At 43.8% G+C, this 19,261-nt stretch overlaps 1 protein-coding gene across 6 annotated transcripts in view; it reads left to right on the top strand.

Moving 5' to 3' along the window:
- MTOR (mechanistic target of rapamycin kinase) overlaps positions 1-19,261 on the top strand; it is a 119,222-nt gene that overhangs the window by 26,967 nt on the left and 72,994 nt on the right. For 5 of the 6 annotated variants that reach the window (XM_036347882.1, XM_036347879.1, XM_036347880.1 and 2 more), the window contains 8 exons: positions 2,744-2,911; positions 3,613-3,725; positions 4,040-4,202; positions 5,318-5,410; positions 6,076-6,249; positions 10,855-10,997; positions 13,893-14,055; positions 14,191-14,336. In XM_036347882.1, the coding sequence (XP_036203775.1) occupies positions 2,744-2,911; positions 3,613-3,725; positions 4,040-4,202; positions 5,318-5,410; positions 6,076-6,249; positions 10,855-10,997; positions 13,893-14,055; positions 14,191-14,336 (1,163 nt within the window). The remainder of the gene's footprint in view (positions 1-2,743; positions 2,912-3,612; positions 3,726-4,039; positions 4,203-5,317; positions 5,411-6,075; positions 6,250-10,854; positions 10,998-13,892; positions 14,056-14,190; positions 14,337-19,261) is intronic. The other variant, XM_036347881.1, reaches the window with a different exon arrangement.

Here is a 19,261-nt window from a genome sequence, read left to right as displayed (position 1 = left end):
TGCAGTGGCACATGCAGAAAGGCTCACGTCCCAGGTTTTATAACGTTCTTTCAGCAGGTGCAGGACTCCCCATTGATGGCAATAGCGATTTTCTATTTGAGTGTGAGGCCTGCTTCCTGCTGTTCTATATAATTTAAATGTTCTGTTGGGAAGGTTGCTTGCAGAGATGACTGTGTCCTCAAAGAATTAGAAGACAATCCTTCCATTGATTTCTTTTCTTCCATACCAGCCCTTTGTAGTTAGCTTGGAAGAAGCAGCAGGACTGAAATCAAAGTGGCTGGCTTCAAAAATGGAACTTCCCGAAACTGGGTCTCAGAACTGAAAACTCCTCCACGTGTGAATAATTAAAGCCGCTCTGTTCCCTGGCTGCTGCCACAGCAGCTCTACATGGAAGAGTCAGGCAGAATGCTAAAGAGCCTGGCGGACGGTCCTGGGGGAGGGGCGGGGAGAAGCAGTGTACTTGTGTTTGAAGCTGAAGTGATCTGTGACTTATCCCCAAAAATACTAATGACCAAAACATAGGGATTTGAGTCAGGGAGCCTCACACCTGAAAAATACAGCCTTTATTTCTTCCAAGATAGAGAAGGTGCAACAGGGCTCCTTTGTTGGCTGTTGATCCTGGTGTTTTAATGAGCTCCCCTGAGCCCAGGAAGAGAGCAGTCTTTGTGAACACTGATCCAGCCCACATCCCTGGGCAGGCTGCCTGGCTTCTTTGAGTAGAGCAACCCCTGTGAGGAGCCGAGAGAATACAGTGGGGGGGTAGGGGCGCTTTCTCTAAAGAAGGCAGAGTGTAGTACAAATGAATGAACATCAGAAAAACGGTGGAGACCATAAGATCTGTGGTGTTTCTTTGGCAAAGCTTTCTTATCTAGAGAAAAAATAGCTGTTCCAAAGAGATTACTTCTCACTCCAAGCAGAGAGAAAGAACATTTTACCAGCATCTTTTAGTATGGTTTTTACTTTCTAAACGACTATACTTTTTAAAAAAATTTAAGTACCTTATGCTTCTATGTAAAGTCTTTCTCTTGAGAGGTTATCCTTTGTTTTTATTGATTTCTACTCTGAATTATTTGGGGGCCCAAGAGTGTTAATAGGCATGTGTTGCCATCATTATGGTTTCTGTTATCAGGTCTCCTGTGGAGGTTCCAAAGAAGGCAGGAGGCCGCTGTCTTTTTTAGTTGACTTTAAGTGACTGCTTTTCCTGGAGTCAGAGACTTGGACCAATTTGCCTCGCACTGCTGAGGCAGAATCTGTGGCCAGTTGACCAAATTTTTATTTTAGTAACTTTTATAGAATCTATATATATAAAAACATAAGTGACCTTCCGACCAGTAGCTATGACGTGCAATCACTACCAGGAGGCAGATGCTCAACATAGGAGCTGCCGAGCTGCGGTGACTTTGCAGCTGCAATTCTCGGGTGATGCACCCGGAACCAGAGAGGAGAGCCTGCAGGTGCGTCACCCAAGAGCCGCCCTCTCACAACCTGGGACCCCTTGGGGGATGTCAGAGCCGGTTTCGACCCGATCCCCACAGGCCAGGCCAAGGGACCTCACTTGCCAGAGAGACCCCCCACTCCGCAGACGCCCTTTGAGCCTCAGTGCCACCCCAGATGCAGCCGGTGCCACCCCAGGTACAGCCGGCCAGGGAGGGACCGCGGGTGGTTGGCTCCAGGGCATGTCCGGCCCATCTCACCCAGTCCCGCCCCACTGGCCACCTTCTAATTTTCTTTCAATGTGCACAAATTCATGCACCGGGCCTCTAGTGTAATTATATGGGTATAGAAAGTGCTTTTTTTTTTTTAAAGGATGTTTTTATTGATTTTTTAGAGAGAGGGAGGGAGGGAGGGAGATAGAGGAACAGAAACATTGATGAGAGAGCAACATCATCAATCAGCTGCCTCCTGCACACCCCCCATGGGACCAAGCCTGCAACCCAGGCATGTACCCTGACCAGGAATCAAACTGGCGGCCTCTTGTTCCCAGGGTGGATGCTCAACCATTGAGCTACACCAGCCAGGTGAAAAGTGCTTCTTTTATGCCACTATCCAGGCCTGAAAATGATATTGGACAGTTGTCAGATGATAACCAACAAAGTCTAAATTCAGAAAGGGCAGGACACGTTACAGTGGAATAGCCCTTTGGGAGAGACCAGGTGATACCCAAAGTAAAGAATCCACCCTGGACTCCTTGAGAGCTCCAGGTGACGTATACTTAGTCATTTGTTTGTTCTGTAAAGGTGTGTTTGGCTGGAATATGCCATGTGCTCTACTAGATTCTGGGGAGTTGGGTGGATCAAAGGGGTTCTTGCCCTTAACTAGCTTACAGTCTAGCAGAGGAAGAGTTGCAATGAGAATTATTACAGGTGCTAGAAAAGAGGAGGGCAAAGGGACCAACATGGGTAACGGCAGGAGAGGAGGAAAGCCTTCATAGAAGTGAGGCTTGAGTCAGGTCTAGAAAGAGGTGCTCAACTCTTGCCCAGCTAAGAGGTGGGATTCTAGGTAAAGAGCAGCATGAGCAAAGCACAGAAGAGCACAAGTAGCCTTGTGCATTCAGAGAAATGCAGTTTTAATTTGTTCACTGTCACTGTGACAATACAAGGAGGCCCAGGGAGAGGAGAGGGAAAGGGTTTATCTTGGGGCAGACCGTGTCAGTATGTTTTTGCTCCTTTTGGCCATCTCAGTTCCTTGGTTCATACCTCAGCAGAGGGAAACCTGACTTTGCTCCGCTCTCCCCTCTTTATAGGAATTCTGGGTCATGAACACCTCAATCCAGAGCACGATCATTCTTCTTATTGAGCAAATTGTGGTAGCTCTTGGGGGTGAATTTAAGCTGTACCTGCCCCAGCTGATCCCACACATGCTACGGGTCTTTATGCATGACAACAGCCCAGGCCGCACCGTCTCCATCAAGGTGAGTAGCCAGAACTTCTGTAGAGCAGCGGTTCTCAACCTGTGGGTCGAGACCCTTTGGCGGTCGAACGACCCTTTCACAGGGGTCGCCTAAGACCATCCTGCGTATCAGATATTTACATTATGATTCATAACAGTAGCAACATTACAGTTATGAAGTAGCAACGAAAATAATTGTATGGTTGGGTCACAACATGAGGAGCTGTATTTAAAGGGCCAGAAGGTTGAGAACCACTGCTCTAGAGAGATTTCCAGCATCCATCAAGGTCAGCTGGGAGACAAGACCCTGTTCTGAGTGTCAGGGTGGTGCTTGGTCCACAAGACTAACTCCAAAGAATACTAATACCTGCTACACACAGCTTATAGTTTGCAGAATGTGTATTGTCCTTGATTATCCTTATGTTTTGTCTCCTTTAATGGATTATTTTTGGTAAATGTTTTATCTCAGACCAGTTTTTTTCAGTTGTCTAGCATCGGATTCCTTACCAATTGAAATAAGCTCAGAGAAAGCAGAGTAATCTGTAAGCAAAATAAAATGAGGGGAGAAAATGCTGCCGAAAGAATGTAGTTCAAAGCTACTTAATAAAGGCTTTTCGGAGGCCCCAAAGAATTTGAATTCCCCATAGCACTGCCCCTCCATGTACTTCAGTACTTGACCCCTGACCTCACGTGTCCGTTGCTGTGCCTTTGCTCCCTCTGCAGTTGCTGACTGCAATCCAGCTGTTTGGCGCCAACCTGGACGACTATCTTCACTTGTTGTTGCCGCCCATCGTGAAGCTGTTTGATGCCCCTGAAGTTCCACTGCCATCTCGGAAGTAAGCACCTGCTCTTGGGGACGAACAGTCAGCAGGCCTTTAGCATTCTGTTGAAAATGTCCTGTTTTAAAATTCCCAGGCCATCTTTTGTTGTTGTTATTGCAACTCCCATTATTTTAGTCCAGAAATGTTCCAGATTTATGGAAATCTTAACTGTCCCCATCCCACTGAAATATATGTTAGATCCATGTCACCCAAAATTCCTCAGAAGCCATCCCTCCCCATTCGGCACTGATTGCTAAGGTAGCCCTCAGCCACCTCTCTTCCTTTGGGGTTATATGTTAGCAGTTACTGTATGTCAGTGATTGTTATAGGGCAGCTCTGGAGACAGTGGACCGCCTGACAGAGTCCTTGGATTTTACTGACTACGCCTCCCGGATCATTCACCCGATTGTTCGAACCCTGGACCAGTGCCCAGAACTGCGTCCCACAGCCATGGACACGTTGTCTTCCCTCGTCTTCCAGCTGGGGAAGAAGGTGAGGCAGTCTCTGTGGACACACTCTTCTGCCTGCCTTTGGTGGAAGACTGGTGGACTTCTCCATCTGTCAGTCTGTAGGCCTCACACTCTGTCAGAAAACTAGGAATTATAGGCGCTTTTTTTTCTCCCTTTATTCAGCAAATATTTATTGAGCCACCTATTTGGCGGGTGAAGTGCTGCTCTGGGGATAACCTAATAAACAGAATAACGTCCTTGTTTTCACAGAGCTTACATTCCAATGAAGCCAAAGTTAGTACACGCAGTTTGTCTCAGAAGAATGGTGGAGGGAGTGGGAGAGATGCTCTTTATTCAGGGTAGACAGGGAGCATCTCTGGTAAGTTGACATTTGAGCAGAGACCTAAATAAAGTAAAGGCCCAATCCCAGAGAGAGAGGGGTGCAGGCAGAAGGAATAGCAATGCAAGGGTGGGAGATGGCAGCGTGCCTGAAGAGTCAATGAACAGCAGGAGAGCAGTGAGACTTCAGAGGAGGAAACAGGGAAAGTGCTTAGAAAAGGTCCGAGATAAGGCAGGGCTGGGTTGGGGCATGGAAACTTGGTGTTGGCTGGCAATATTCAAAATGTAGTCCCAGATGAGCAGTGTCCTAATCTACATAGCTGGGAGCTGTTAGGAATGCAGATGCTCGGCCTCAGCGCAGACCCACTGAACCGGACACTCTGGCTATAGAGCCAACGATCTGGTTTCATAAGCCCCCCCAACCCCCTGCGGTGATTCTGACGCCATTTGCACATGATTGTTGTAGCCATTGTACTTTGGCTTTTACTCCAAGAGCCAAGACTGGAAGTCTCTGGAGGATTTTGAGCACAGGACGACTATGATCTGACCTAAGATGTTTAAATGATTACTCTCAGTGCCGTGTGGAAGAGTAGCCTAGGCCACGAAGGAAGCAGAGAGGCTGTTTTAGGCTGTTGCAGTAACCCAGATGAAGGTATCTGGATAGATTTATAGCAGGAGAGGGTGAAAAGATTCTTCTGAATACCGCAGAGCTAGCCCCACACTCAGAAGAAATAGCTATAATGTAGTGGGGGTAATGTTCTTTTCTCAACTTTCCACTCTCCAAAGTAATGGTTTCTGATCTCCTTCCTCCTGTTATAGTACCAAATTTTCATTCCAATGGTGAATAAAGTTTTGGTGCGACACCGAATCAACCATCAGCGCTATGATGTCCTCATCTGCAGAATTGTCAAGGTGAATTGCACTTCATTTTTGTTTCTAAATCCCTTGTTGTCTTTCCTATTGGTATTTTTTAATCTTACCTATGGGACTATATCTACATTTTTAGTTCTCAACCAGGGATTGGCAAAAAAACCCCAAAACAACACACAACAACTACATTTTTTTCAGGTTTGCAGGCTACTAATACGTGGTCTCTGTGGCAACCACTCAGCTCTGCCACTGCCTCCTAAAAGCAGCTATATGCACACATACGAATGAGCCTGGTTGCATACCAGTAATATTTTACCTATGGACACCAAAATACAGTGCTCTGATAATTTAATATGTTACAAAATAGTCATCATCTTTTGATATTTTCAGCCATTTAAAAATGTAAAAACCATTCTTGGCTCTTGGGCCACACAGGCACAGGCTGCGGACTCTTTGCTGCCCCTGCTCCTCATCACTTCACCATTGCTCACAGTTGCTTCCTCTGTGCCAGTTGCATGCTCATACTCCTGTCAGTGCTTGTCAGTGACCTAGGGTGACCAACACAGACTGGTCTGCAGTGGGGAATACAGCCTCATTTTGTCCATACTTGGAGCCATGCCTACCTAAGTCCTGGCTCGTCCAGAAGATGTGACCCTCGCAGAACTTAAGGATGTTTTCCAAACTGGGAACATCTTGTGGAGTTGCAGGTCTTGTCTGTCAATCTCTGGTTGCAGGGCTACACCCTGGCCGATGAAGAGGAGGACCCTTTGATTTACCAGCATCGAATGTTGAGGAGTGGCCAAGGCGATGCATTGGCTAGCGGACCAGTAGAAACGGGACCCATGAAGAAACTCCACGTCAGCACCATCAACCTCCAAAAGGCAGGTCTATCGTTTTTTGGGAGACTTGGAAAGGAAAGCCCTCCTCTTCTGTCTTGTTCAAAACTTTCAGTGCTTGCTACCTTTTGTTAAAAACAACCAAAGACCAGCCCAGGAATTTTTCTGAAAATCTAGATACCATCAACTCAGGTCATTTTGTCTTTCTTGGGGTAGCTGAATTATAATTCTTTTTTATTTTTATTTATTTTTTAAATATATTTTTATTGATTTCAAAGAGGAAGGAAGAGGGAGAGAGAGATAGAAACATCCATGATGAGAGAGAATCATGGAGGATCAGCTGCCTCCTGCAAGTCCCCCACTGGGGATCAAGCCCACAACCTGGGCGTGTGCCCTTGACCAGAATCGAACCTGGGACCTTTCATTTCGCAGGCTGACGCTCTATATCCACTGAGCCAAACCAGCTAGGGCTATAATTCTTTTTTATTAGAGGGAAAATAAAGAACAAAGTGGCCTTTTGTGCTTTGATAATAAAACGTTCTGTTGCAAATAACGTTTGTTACATGAACGAAACACAACCAGTGAGCCCCCTAGTTAGCACTGAGACTGATGCAGGCTTTTTAAAGCAGGGCTTCTCGGACTTCTCGGGCACGTGGGGTTTACCAACCGCTTTAACTGCTTGTTAAAATGCTTGTTCTGATTCAGGTGGGTTGAAGTCAGGCCTGATACTTTGCATTTCTAACAAATGCCTAAGCTACTGGTTCACAGAACACACTTAGAGTAGCTATACTGACCAATGCTTGGGACATAACCAGCTGATGTATGCCATCAGTCATACACTTCCAAACAGGCAGTTTCATAACCTCTGTAATGGATCTGAGCAGAATAATCATAGTTATATCACTGGCTTTTAAGTAAATACACCAGGTTGCTTATTTTTCCCACTTGGCATTAGTCTTTAGTGCTTCTGAGGAGTGTAAGCGGTTCGCAGTTTGGAGTTTAACATGGTATTCCTCACTGTTAGCAGCTGACCCAAGGCAGCTAGCTGCACTTAGAGTGTAGCGGCAGATCAAGGTGAGGAACTGGACAGGACTGAGTCCCAACTGACCCTTCTCTTCTTGGCCAAGCCCATAAAGATGTGAGCACAGACCTGTGGGCATGTGTTCACACACAGTTCAGCACATTTGGAGTTTATTACTGACTGTGATGTCAGTCTTTATCCGCCCAGACAGCTTAAAATGACCACTGCTGAGAGATGTATGATAGTTTCAGATGGCCTGGTGAGCGATCCCTGGGTCAGGAGTGACAGTTTTCCCGCTGTGGGCTTTGGACTGCTGGCCCCAGACTCGAGGAGGAAGAGAAAGGTCATCAGTCACCTGGCATTCCCAGGCAGTTTTGAGGCCACCTTATTGACACCTCACACTTGAGGGAAGGACTGAGCAAGAAGGCCATTTCCACCGTGATGTTTTCAGCTGCCTAGGTTCAGAATGTTCTTCCAACCAGGCAGCTGTCCACCCTGCTTTAGAGCTTTGGTCTCTATTTTAGGAAATTCCCCAATAGTCAAGCTTGTTTCCAGGAAGTTTTGCTTTCTACTCAGGACTTGGAAAAATAAGCATAACCATTGCCAAATCAAAAAAAGAAAAATCTCTAGATTATGTACCCTGAGAGAAGAGATCAAGTTCAAAAGCCTTGAGCAAAATCCTCCAGAGCTACCTCTCAGCTCCATTTCATCAAAAAGTAAATTGTGCTTCTACATATGTACTAGTATGTGTTGACAATTAGGGATTGGAATAGTTGCCAGTTTTCATCAGCTTTCAAAATAAGAGTTTGCCACCTCAGTCACCTTTCTATTGGCAGTGCTAATAGAGGATTTCCATGGTACAGAAAACCATTATGTATACATGTTGAATACCTTCCAGGATTTTCAGCAGTTTTTACTGTCTTACAATCATCTATTAGGTCTACCTTCTGAATGAGTAAGCTGACATCCCAGCAACCTGTACCAGCATTACCAGACAAAGCAGTCAGCAGGCGGTGGGCAGGTGGCAGAAGGAAACTGGTATCTAAACAGTTACTAGAGAATGCAGAGAATTGAGAGTTTAAATTAAAGAACACAGGGAAAGGCCCATGTGGAGGACTTGGCCGTTAAGCTTTTTTTAAGACCTATCTGCTATCATTGATCAGGTGATAACAACAACAATGATATCAGTAACAGCTACCAACATTTGTTGAGTGCTTTCTGTGTGAGCCACATTACGTATATTGATTCATTTAATCTTCACAATAACCCTATGAGTTAGGTGCTATTATTAATGTCCCCATTTTACAGCTGTGGGCATTGAGGCACTGAAAGGTTAAGTAATTTGCCCAATGTCAGCTAGAAAATGGTGGAGCCTGGATTTGACCTAAATAGTGTGACTCCAAAGCCAGTCTCTTAACCACTGTGCTGAATTGCCTCTGCCTTAGCCAGGCTCAGCCTCATGTTAATAGAGGGCAAAGACAGTAATACTTTCTTGCATGTGTCCAGCTTTTAAAATGCCTTGTACTACAGTGCAGCTATCCGGAGACTCACTGTGTAGGGAGGAAGCTAGAAATCCATGGATAGAAAAGGACCGATGTTTCTATTTCATTCAGCAGAACAGGGTCTAAAAGGCAAGTCTTTAGTACAGAGGTGGGCAAACTTTTTGACTCGAGGGCCACAATGGGTTCTTAAACTGGACCGGAGGGCCGGAACAAAAGCATAGATGGAGTGTTTGTGTGAACTAATATAAATTCAAAGTAAACATCATTACACAAAAGGGTACGGTCTTTTTTTTTTTTTTAGTTTTATTCATTTCAAACGGGCCGGATCCGGCCCACGGCTGCTTTAGTATCTAGTTGTACTCTTCCTTCTAATTCAGGGGTGTTCATTGTGTGCTCAGTGAGAATGCTTCACATAACTTTTTAGTTTGTCTCTTCTAGTATCTCTACTTCACTTTCTGGTATAAAATAGTAATTTGTGTAATATCACTCATTGGTAACTCATCAAAAGCAGCGGCAAATTGTACAACTGAAACTTACATAATTTTATTAACCAGTGTCACCCCAATAAATTCAATAAAAAAGCATCAGTGCCCAGCCAGTGTGGCTTAGTGGTTGAGCGTTGACCCATGAACCTGGAGGTCATGGTTCAATTCCCAGTCAAGGCACATGCCTGGGATGCCAACTTGATCCCCGGTAGGGGGTGTGCAGGAGGCAGCTGATCAATGTTTCTCTTTCATTGATGTTTCTACCTCTCTATCCCTCTCTTTTCCTATCTCTGAAATCAATTTTTAAAAAATAACTTTTTTTTGTTGTTTAAAGCAGCAGCAAATCTCCAGTTTATCCCAGGAAGGGGATGGACTGAGTTGGTGGTGGTTAGGTGCTGTAGCACCTAGGGGCCTCTTCACTCCCTATTCCACTTCACTTGAGAACTTCTTTTGTAACTTCAGTGATTTCCTAGTTCAGGGAGGATTGACATGTCTATTCTGCTGAAGAAATCTTTTAAGAATATATAAAGTTTGGGGTTTAGTAGTTAGGACCAGGCCAGTACAAAAGAGATGTCATTTTTGTAATAATTGCAACCATTTTTTGCTCATCTTTTCCAGCTAGGCCCTTAAGATAACATTACCCTCAGGTGAGGAAGACTGAGGCTCAAATGTAGCAAACAAGTAAATTGCCCAGAGTGCTATGACCGCTAAGTTGCAGAACTGGGATTCCAACCAGGTGTTTCTAACCAAAGTAACAGGCACCTACGTGCACAGCACTTACTGTGCCAACCACTGTTATAAACCCGTTACACATATAAACTTAGTTAATCCTTAAAACACCCTATGAGGTGGGAACTATTTTCCTTATTTTACAGAGGCAGAGACCAAAGCACAGAGGGGTTAAGTGACTTGCCCCAGAGGAGGAAACTGAGGCACAGAGGAGTTAAGTAATTTGCCCAAGGTTAAACAGCCAGATTTACACTCAAGCCGCTGAGATCCAGGGTGTGGCTGTTGGTCACTGCACTGTACTGCCTGTATCTAGAGCCTGAGTCTTTCCATCCATCTCCCTACGCTGCCCCTGAAGTAATTCTCAGTGCCTGGAGGGCCCAGAGTCTTGAAAAGTTGGAGGGCATGTACTAGAAAGTAAAAACAAAATCTGCTGTACACCTTTTGTCTCATTCCACTATGGTGCCATGTGCCTTGGGCTCACTGCTCATCTGATTGTAATATGACTCATGATGCTGAGAACCTGAGCGTTTCTCTTCTCCCTGTGTGACTCTACTGTCAGATGAGCCAGAGCCCTAATACAGAGAGTGCCCAGGGCCCTTCCCACACTGCACAGGCCATTCGTTGAATGTACTCTGAATGTGACAGTCCCCATCCTCTCTGGGTCTGTAGAGCTCTCTGCTTTGCTGATAGAATCCAGCACAAATGAGTGGTAAAACAGGCTTTTTCTATACTGTTGTATATTTTAGAGGTTGCTGTTTTTGCTCTTTGGCTTTTAATTAAATATTACTCTTTCATATTTGTGCTCTGGGGGAATTTTATAAATCAAAGAAGTAGGATAATAATTACATGGATGAGGGCTCTTTACATTTGGCCCTTGAAGCTGATGGTTTTCCGTTGTCACCTGTGGAATTAGGCCTGGGGAGCTGCCAGAAGGGTCTCCAAAGATGACTGGCTAGAATGGCTGAGGCGGCTGAGCCTGGAGCTGCTGAAGGACTCCTCATCGCCCTCCCTGCGCTCATGCTGGGCCCTGGCTCAGGCCTACAACCCTATGGCCAGGTATGATGTGTGGGCTCCTTCTGCACAGCCTCAGATCGGTTCGAGAGGATTTACACATAGAAAATCACATACAAGAATTGGTAATAGTAATAGGCAACCATAAAAGGGCTAGTAGTTTTGTTTGTTTGTTTGTTTTTGTTTTTTATATATTTTATTGATTTTTTACAGAGAGGAAGGGAGAGGAATAGAGAGTTAGAAACATCTATGAGAGAGAAAAACATCGACCAGCTGCCTCCTGCACACCTCCCACTGGGGATGTGCCCGCAACCAAGGTACATGCCCTTGACCGGAATTGAACCTGGGACCTTTCAGTCCGCAGACCAAGGCTCTATCCACTGAGCCAAACCAGTTTGGCAAGTAGTAGTTTTAATCTTGCTAACTTCTGGGGGGGGTGGGGAGGGAGTACACAAAAAGCAAATGGAAAAGCTCATATTGCAGGAAAAGCATCCATTTTAATCTTGCTGGTAGGCTTTTCTTAGTAGATTTAGGTCCAAAATTTTAATTAAAAGTCATTTATAACTCTGAAAACAACTATATAATAGTTTAATATAGCCTGTTTCCAATAATAATATTTTCTAATTATTTATTGCTGCATTACAAATACCCCAGAACTTAGTGGTCTAAAACAACAACAGTCATTTTATTTGGCTCATGAATCTATAATTTAGGCAGAACTTGTGGAAACAGCTGACCTCTGCTCCACAAAGAATCAGTGGGGGTGTTCATCTGGGGACTGGAAGGTTTACTTTCAAGATGGCTTATTCATATGTCTGGCAAGTTGGGGCTGAGTAGCAACTAGAAATTCAGCCCTGGCTAGGGCCCTTGGTTCCTCTCCCCATGAATCGCTTGGTGGATTGCTTGGGCTTCCTAGGAGAATACTGGCTGGGTTCAAGAGTGAGTGTCCCCAAGGAAGTGCATGGACCAGTATTTGTATGACCTAGCCTTGGAAGTCCCATAGTGTCACTTCTGCCAGACTGTAGTCCAAGATAGTCAACAAAGACCCACTCATATTCAAGGGGCAGTGTTTAATTGACAGATAGGGACGTGGATGCCCCATGATAGGGGAGTAGCACAATTCTAGAAGAGTATATGCAATAGGAGAGTGTTTCAGCCATCTTTGGGAAATAGAATTTGCCATGAAAAACACTTTTAACTAGTAAATCTTAAACAGTTATTAAAAATTAGGTTTATAAAAAGTTATGTATGCAAAAGATTTATAGTATAGTGTAAGTGAATAAAATGGAATACAAAATGGCATAAATGTGTGTTTAAAACTATTAAAAACATATGTACATAGGGAAAAGATTAGAAAGTAATACAACAATGATTATCTCTGAGTAGAAAGATTTAAGCAATAATTATTTTCTCTTCATTTTTTTCCCCTATTTTCCAAAATTTTCTACAGTGGACCATTATTATTTACACTGAGGCATAAACTGGTGGTTTAATGGACAGATAGCTCTTCTCATTCACCAGAAGCAAAGAGCACGGCATTTCATTTCATTTCACTTTTGGCAGCACAGCAGGTGTGCTGTTGGAGTGTATTTAGCAGGTGGTGGTGATTTAGCAGTGTATTTAGTGATGGTCCCTGAGACTGTTGCTTTGATGCCATGATTTGGTTCATCTCATTTCTTTCAAGTATTTTTCTCATGCTTTAAAAATAGTTCCTAGGACTTCTCTGTTTCCATAGTGTGCAGATTCCGTATGTTTAGCTGGCGTGGCGTACCTCTCTTCTGCTCCAAGTCACTTTTGAGCATAATGCCATCCAAGAGAGACTTGTGATAAATACACACATATGTGTTTATCTTCTTAGTGCCACATATTTTCATTTGGGACCCAATGTGGCCTCGGACCTAAATCAGAAAGCTTTATTTCTTAATTTGCATGGGACTTCTTCCCATCTTTGTGTTATCCTTTGAATTTCAGATATTGTTCTTTCCATCACATTCCAAGATTACATACATTGGTCTGATTTAATCTTTTAATGTAACAAAAAGTGAATGCAGAGCCATCAAATGCTAAACCTACACATTATAAGCATATTCTGTAGTTTCCAAGTCCCCTCCCCTCAACATTCACCTAAAAAGAGGGGTAGGATTAAAGGCCAGATGTCAGGGGTAGCATATATGTCCACCCATATGATGCTGTAATGATTTTTAAAAATAGTTTTAGTAACCTTAGAAATGGCACCTCTGGTTCCAGGTCTTCCTAAGGTCCCAGCTGTAAGAGACTGGCTCAGACAATCCTTCAAGACTTACAGACTTGGATTCTATCCTCTAATGCTTCCAGTTTCTTAAGTTCTGTTGTCATTTTGTTTATGACTATCCAAAAAAAGGATTCTGGTTTTATTTTGAAAAGAAGTAGCAGATGCTGCCTTTGCCATTTCCAATTTTAGGAATTTGAACATTGTCTGAGAAACATCCCAAGAACCATTGGAGGATTATTTTCAGCATCTGTGACTGCCAACTTCTGTGATAGAAGTCCCCTTTCTGATCGTTTTTTCCAGTGAGGAGAAGTGATGCAAAAGCTGCCAAGAAATGTGCCTTTTACTTTTCTCTTCTATCTCCTCCTGCCCCCACACAGTCCCTGTATATCACGGTGTCTACCTGCACTATAAAATAAGTCATCAGTAGCCACAAAGGGGTTATTTTAATTTAGTTGAAATGAAATAAAGTTTAGCATTCAGTTCCTCAGTCGCACTTAATATAGTTCATGTGCCCAGTGGCTACTATGTTGGACAGGGAAGATATGACCATTCTCAGCAAGTTCTGTTGGACAGCACTGGTCTGTATAACCAGTATCAGCGATGCCAGGAGTAGACTGGTGGGTATGACTGTGTCAGGCAGAGGCATGAGAGGTGTTCCAACCTCTTTCTCCACTCCTCTCTGCCTTCAGGGATCTCTTCAACGCTGCCTTTGTGTCCTGCTGGTCTGAGCTGAATGAAGACCAGCAGGACGAACTCATCAGAAGCATCGAGTTGGCCCTCACCTCACAGGACATTGCCGAAGTCACACAAACCCTCTTAAACTTGGCTGAATTCATGGAACACAGTGACAAGGTGAGACTTTTCCCCATTGTTCAAATGGAGCCCGACAGGGCACCAGCTGGTGGGAGGGGAGAAGCCCCCACGCAGCCCACTCTTATTTGTGCCCCACCTGCCATTTTCCTATGCTGGGGTTCTGCTCTCCTCCAGGGCCCCCTGCCATTGAGAGACGACAATGGCATTGTTTTGCTGGGTGAGAGGGCTGCCAAGTGCCGAGCATATGCCAAAGCGCTACACTACAAAGAACTGGAGTTCCAGAAAGGTCCCACCCCCGCCATCCTAGAGTCTCTCATCAGGTAACCCTTTTAAATTGCTGCCTTTATCTCAAATGACCTCTCTTCTCCCGCCAGTTCACTGGAGTCACTTGGAGACTTCTGCTCTGTGAAATCTGCCTCTCGGGTCTGGTCGGTACATTTAAATAAGATGTTGTGATGCAGAGGGCTTTCCCTGGTATTCCAGCCCTAATTGTCATTTCTCTTGACCCTTAGCACTGGGGCTCCTCTTGTTTTCCAGCCTGTGCTTACTTGTCCCGATGAAGTCAGTCTAGAAGCAACTGTTTCCATAGCAGCCTAGAAAAATAGCTTTTCAGTGTGGTTTAGGTAGTGCTCTCTGGGGCAGGAGGGGGAAGTGCTGGTTCCTGTGCCTCAGGGGCCACCCAAAGGCAGGGCGGGCTTTATCGATACATATGTTGGTGCCTGTGTTGTGCTCCTCTGGAGTCTGTGATTATAGAAGGCAGAGCGATGTCTGAGATTCACTGGTCCTTTCCCCTGATTTAGTTATGTTCTGTCCTCTCATAAGCTGGTATTGAGTCTTCTGGATACGGAAAAAATAGGTTGTTTAATAAATTTTCTGCTGTTATGAAATTACAAGCAGCCTGAAATGTCAGTTCCTGCTCTTGGAGAACTGCTCACTTCCCCTAATGATGACCAGAGAATATTAACCCTGGGATCTAATTCTCTTCTTGTAAATGCCAACATGATAGTGTAGGAAAGATCCCCTGGCTGGTAAGTGCCTCCAGAGCGGCTGGAACAGGCTGCTGTGTGTGCTGCTTCCTTCACTTACTTGAGAGTGTAACCAGATAGCAAGTTCTCCGCCAGCTCTGCTTTTGAGTAGACACTAAAAGTGTTCCTGTACACACTAAAATGTGATAAAACAAAAACAGTACAAGCATGTTTTTGCCCGACAGAATTGGACTTGGAGAGAATGTTGATTTCTAAAATACCGCATGTTATTTTAGAAGCCTGCCATGCTAGGGGTAGGCGTCAGTTTTCAATTAGGTACAGCACATGTGAAAACCTGTGTTTTTTCCTCCCGTCTCTGTCATAGGTAATGCAATCTTGTTTGGTAACTAATAGAAAACCCGGTAACTGAATATAATAACTTGAACATCAAATAACTAGTTTTGCACCTTAACTTCCCTGCTAACCTTTTCTGTTTGATACCTCTCCAAAGCCTTCCACGTCCTACCCCAGATTTCCTCCCACATTTGAGAAGTCATAGAAGCATTAATGTTTATGCAGATTTGTAGTAGGAGGATATAGTCAGGGGCCTGGAAATGTGTTAAAGAAGGTCATTTAACTTATTAAGGCAATATACTTGAAAATAAGTCCTCAGAATTCCCTACAGATTAATGTTGGCTTTGAGAAAACAAACACCTCTGTTCCCAGGTAAAGCCAAGACTGGAAGTTCTGTGGCATGTTCCTAGTCTGATTTAGCTCAGCTGCCTCCCTTCAGTTGGTCTCCAGACCAGAAGGTCCACCTGTTTTTGTTTCCATTTATAGATTTTTCTACTGATTTTCTAAACTGCTTTTCCTAAGCACCATTGCAATGTTCTGGTGCCATTTTCATTGAAGAAAGTTTGAAGAAACAAACTGCTGTTAAGAAAGTCTCTCTCAGCCTCCCCAGTCCTCTATGGGCCTCTTGGAAACCCCTTCCAGTGGTCAGACCAGTGGTGGTTGTACATCCCTGAGCCACTACGTTGGTCTGATCTTGGGGACCTTGCTCTGCAGTAATAAATGGAATTCCCTGCCTCACAGTAGCTACTGGCAGCTCGGTTACTGGCCTGCCTCTGACAGATTACAGATGTCTTACCTGTTTGGTCTACTAGCATTACCTTCCTCGCCTCCAGCTTTATTTTTCCTACTCTTCTTTTCTCTTCACTATTTGTGCACCTTTCAAAAGCTCATCAAGTGTATACACTGAGTGAACTGCCGTATTCTTTTTTCTTTAAATTCTTTATTGTTTAAAGTATTACATAAGTCTCCTCTCCCCCCCCCCCCCATTGACTTCTCCCTGGTTGCCCCTGCCCTAGCACATGCCTTCACATCCTCCATCCCCCTCCCCTCGCCCCGCCTAATTCTTTTTGAAAGAATCAGGTTTGCTGTACACAAGAACATCTTTGCATAGCTGATTCTTCATGTTTATTTTAAAAAGCTATGCTGAGGTGACAACATTTTTCTCTTGCTGCTGGATTGATCTATCGGTCTTCCTACCTATTGACATTTTCCCCCTATCTGCTCCAAGACAAATTAAATCCATGTGCAATCCCCAAATCAGAGTTATCATTAGACAGTATAAATTATACTCATCTCCTCAAAATGCATATACATCAGTAAGTGTAATAGCTTCTTAGGGAAACAGAGGATTAAATGGATATTCAATTATTTGGAAACAAATACATACACACACAGATACATGGCTTTACTTGGTTAGCCCATAGCATTAGGGTAAGGTCTGGTGGCCTGTTCAAGCTGCTGTAAGTATCGTAGATTGGGTGGCTTAAGCAACAAACATTTCTTTCTCACAGTTCCAGAAACTGGGAAGTCCAAGATCAGGGATGGATTGGTTGGATTCTGGTATTGTTCACATGGTGGAAAGTTCTGTGGGGTCTCTTTTATAAGGGTGCTAATCCCATTCATGAGGGCTCCACCCTCATGACCTAAAGATCTCCCAAAGACCTCACCTCCAGCTACCATCACATTGGGGATTAGGCTTCAACATAGATTTGGGGAGACACACAGTCAGTTCATAGCACCTGTTTTTCTTTCTCTACAGTAAGTAGAAGAGAGGGTCTGATCAGAACTGGATGTTTTCATTGCCTAGCCCCTGACATATCTCATTTTAAGAAAATGTTCTAATTGACACATCTGTAGAATTAAAAATAGAAACAGGAGCCAGTGCTTACTAAGTGAACATGTAACTCTAACAACTGCCCCTCAGGCCTGTTCTTTTTCATACCATTCATACCTTCTTGTCTCACATCTTAGAGGATGTGCTCAGAACAACATTGCTCTCTCCTTTGGCTGCTGGGGGTTTTGTCCTCTCTAAGGTCAGAGACCATGATGTGCTCATCTCTGAGTCTTGGTGTCCATCAGCCTGCTCAGAGAGGCTTTAAAAGTGTTTATGGGGGGAAAAAAGGAGACATACCCTTTGTAATACTTTAAGCAATAAAACAAAAATAAAAATAAAAGTGTTTATGATCAGAGCCTATACCCTGTAGGTGAGTGGCTGGGTGTTCTGTGCATTCTTTAACAGCCACTCTCCCTTTTCCCTCTGTCCACTCTCAGAAATCTTCCTAGAACATGAATAAGCCATAGGCCCTGGCTTAGGACCTCCATCTTATGGTGGTGGTGTTTTTTTAAGTAACTTTTTAAAAATTAAATGTTAATCTTGTTGCAAAAAGTTTATAATTCAGTTACTCAACTGTGTCTAACCTATATGGTATATATATATAAAAGCCTAAGCAACCATTCGACTTTGACGTGCACTGACCACTAGGGGGTAGACGCTCCGACCAGTAGGTTAGCTTGCTGCTGGGGTCCGGCCGATCAAGACTGGGCCAGAAGGACTGGACATGCCCTGGAGTCCTCCTGTGGTCCCTCCCTGGCCCTGATCATGCCCTGGTGGGGTCCCTCCGCCTGGCCTGCGTCCTCTCGCAATCCGGGACCTCTCGCGGGATGTCAAGAGAGCCGCAGGCCAGGCCGAGGGACCCCACTGGTGCATGAATCCGTGCACTGGGCCTCTAGTATAACAATAAGAGTAAATTTCAGCAACTGTAGGTTTTGATTAGCACAATATAGATACTTTTCTCCCCCAAATGTATTGAGGAATAATTAACAAATGTAATTATATATATTTAAAATACGCAGTATAAGGATGTGATATACATTATGGAATGATTACCAAGATCAAGATTATACCTTCATCGCCTCACATACCTAAATTTGTGTATTGTGTTGGTGGTGAGAATGCTTAAAATATACTCTCAGCAAATTTCAAATATACAATATACAGTACTGTAGTCACCATCCTCTACATCAGATCCTCAGAACTTAATTTATCTCGTAATTGAAAGTTTGTACCCTTTGACCTATACCTCCCCGTTTCCCTATCCCCATTCTGTTCCTGGCAACCATTCTATTCTCTGTTTCTGTGAAATCAACTTTTTTTTTTAGATTTCACATAAGTGATGCCATATAATATTTGTCTGTCTTTGTCTTATTTTACTTAGCATATTGCCCTCCAGATTCATCCATGTTGTTGCAAATGACAGAACTTCCTTCTTTCGTACACTCTGTGTGTATGTAGGTTGTCTGTCACATTTTCTTTACCCATTCATCTGTTGAAGGACATTTAGGTTGTTTCCGTATCTTGGCTATTGTAAGTAATACTGCAGTGAACATGGGTGCAGGTACACCTTCACGATAGTGATTTCGTGTCCTCAGGTATATATCCAGAGTGGTATTTCTGAATCATACAGTAGTTCTATTTCTAATTTTTTGAGGAACCTCAATACTATTTTCCATAGTGGCTGTATCAAATTACATTCCCACCAACAGCGCACAAGGGTTCCCTTTCTTACATCCTCATCAATACTTGCTATCCCTTGTCTTTTTTATAATAGCCATCCTGCCAGATGTGAGGTGTGAGGTGATGCTGTGTTTTTGATGATCAGTGGTGAGCTTATTGGCCATTTGGATGTCTACTTTGGAAAAATGTCTATTCAGTCCGTTGCCCGGTTTTTAATTGGATCCTTTGGTTTTTGGCTGTTGAGTTGTATGAGTTCTTTATATTTTAGTTATTAACCTCTTATTAGGGATTAAGGTTGCAAATAATTTCTCCCATTCTGTAGGTTGCCTATTCAGTTTATTAACTGTTTTCTTTGCTATGCAGAAGCTTTTTAGTTTGAGGAGTCACACGTGTTCATTTTAGATTTTGTTGC

This window comes from Myotis myotis, unplaced genomic scaffold (assembly GCF_014108235.1).
Source record: "Myotis myotis isolate mMyoMyo1 unplaced genomic scaffold, mMyoMyo1.p scaffold_m19_p_2, whole genome shotgun sequence".
NCBI classification, from domain to species: domain Eukaryota; kingdom Metazoa; phylum Chordata; class Mammalia; order Chiroptera; family Vespertilionidae; genus Myotis; species Myotis myotis.
This window is presented reverse-complemented; position numbering and strand designations above follow the sequence as displayed.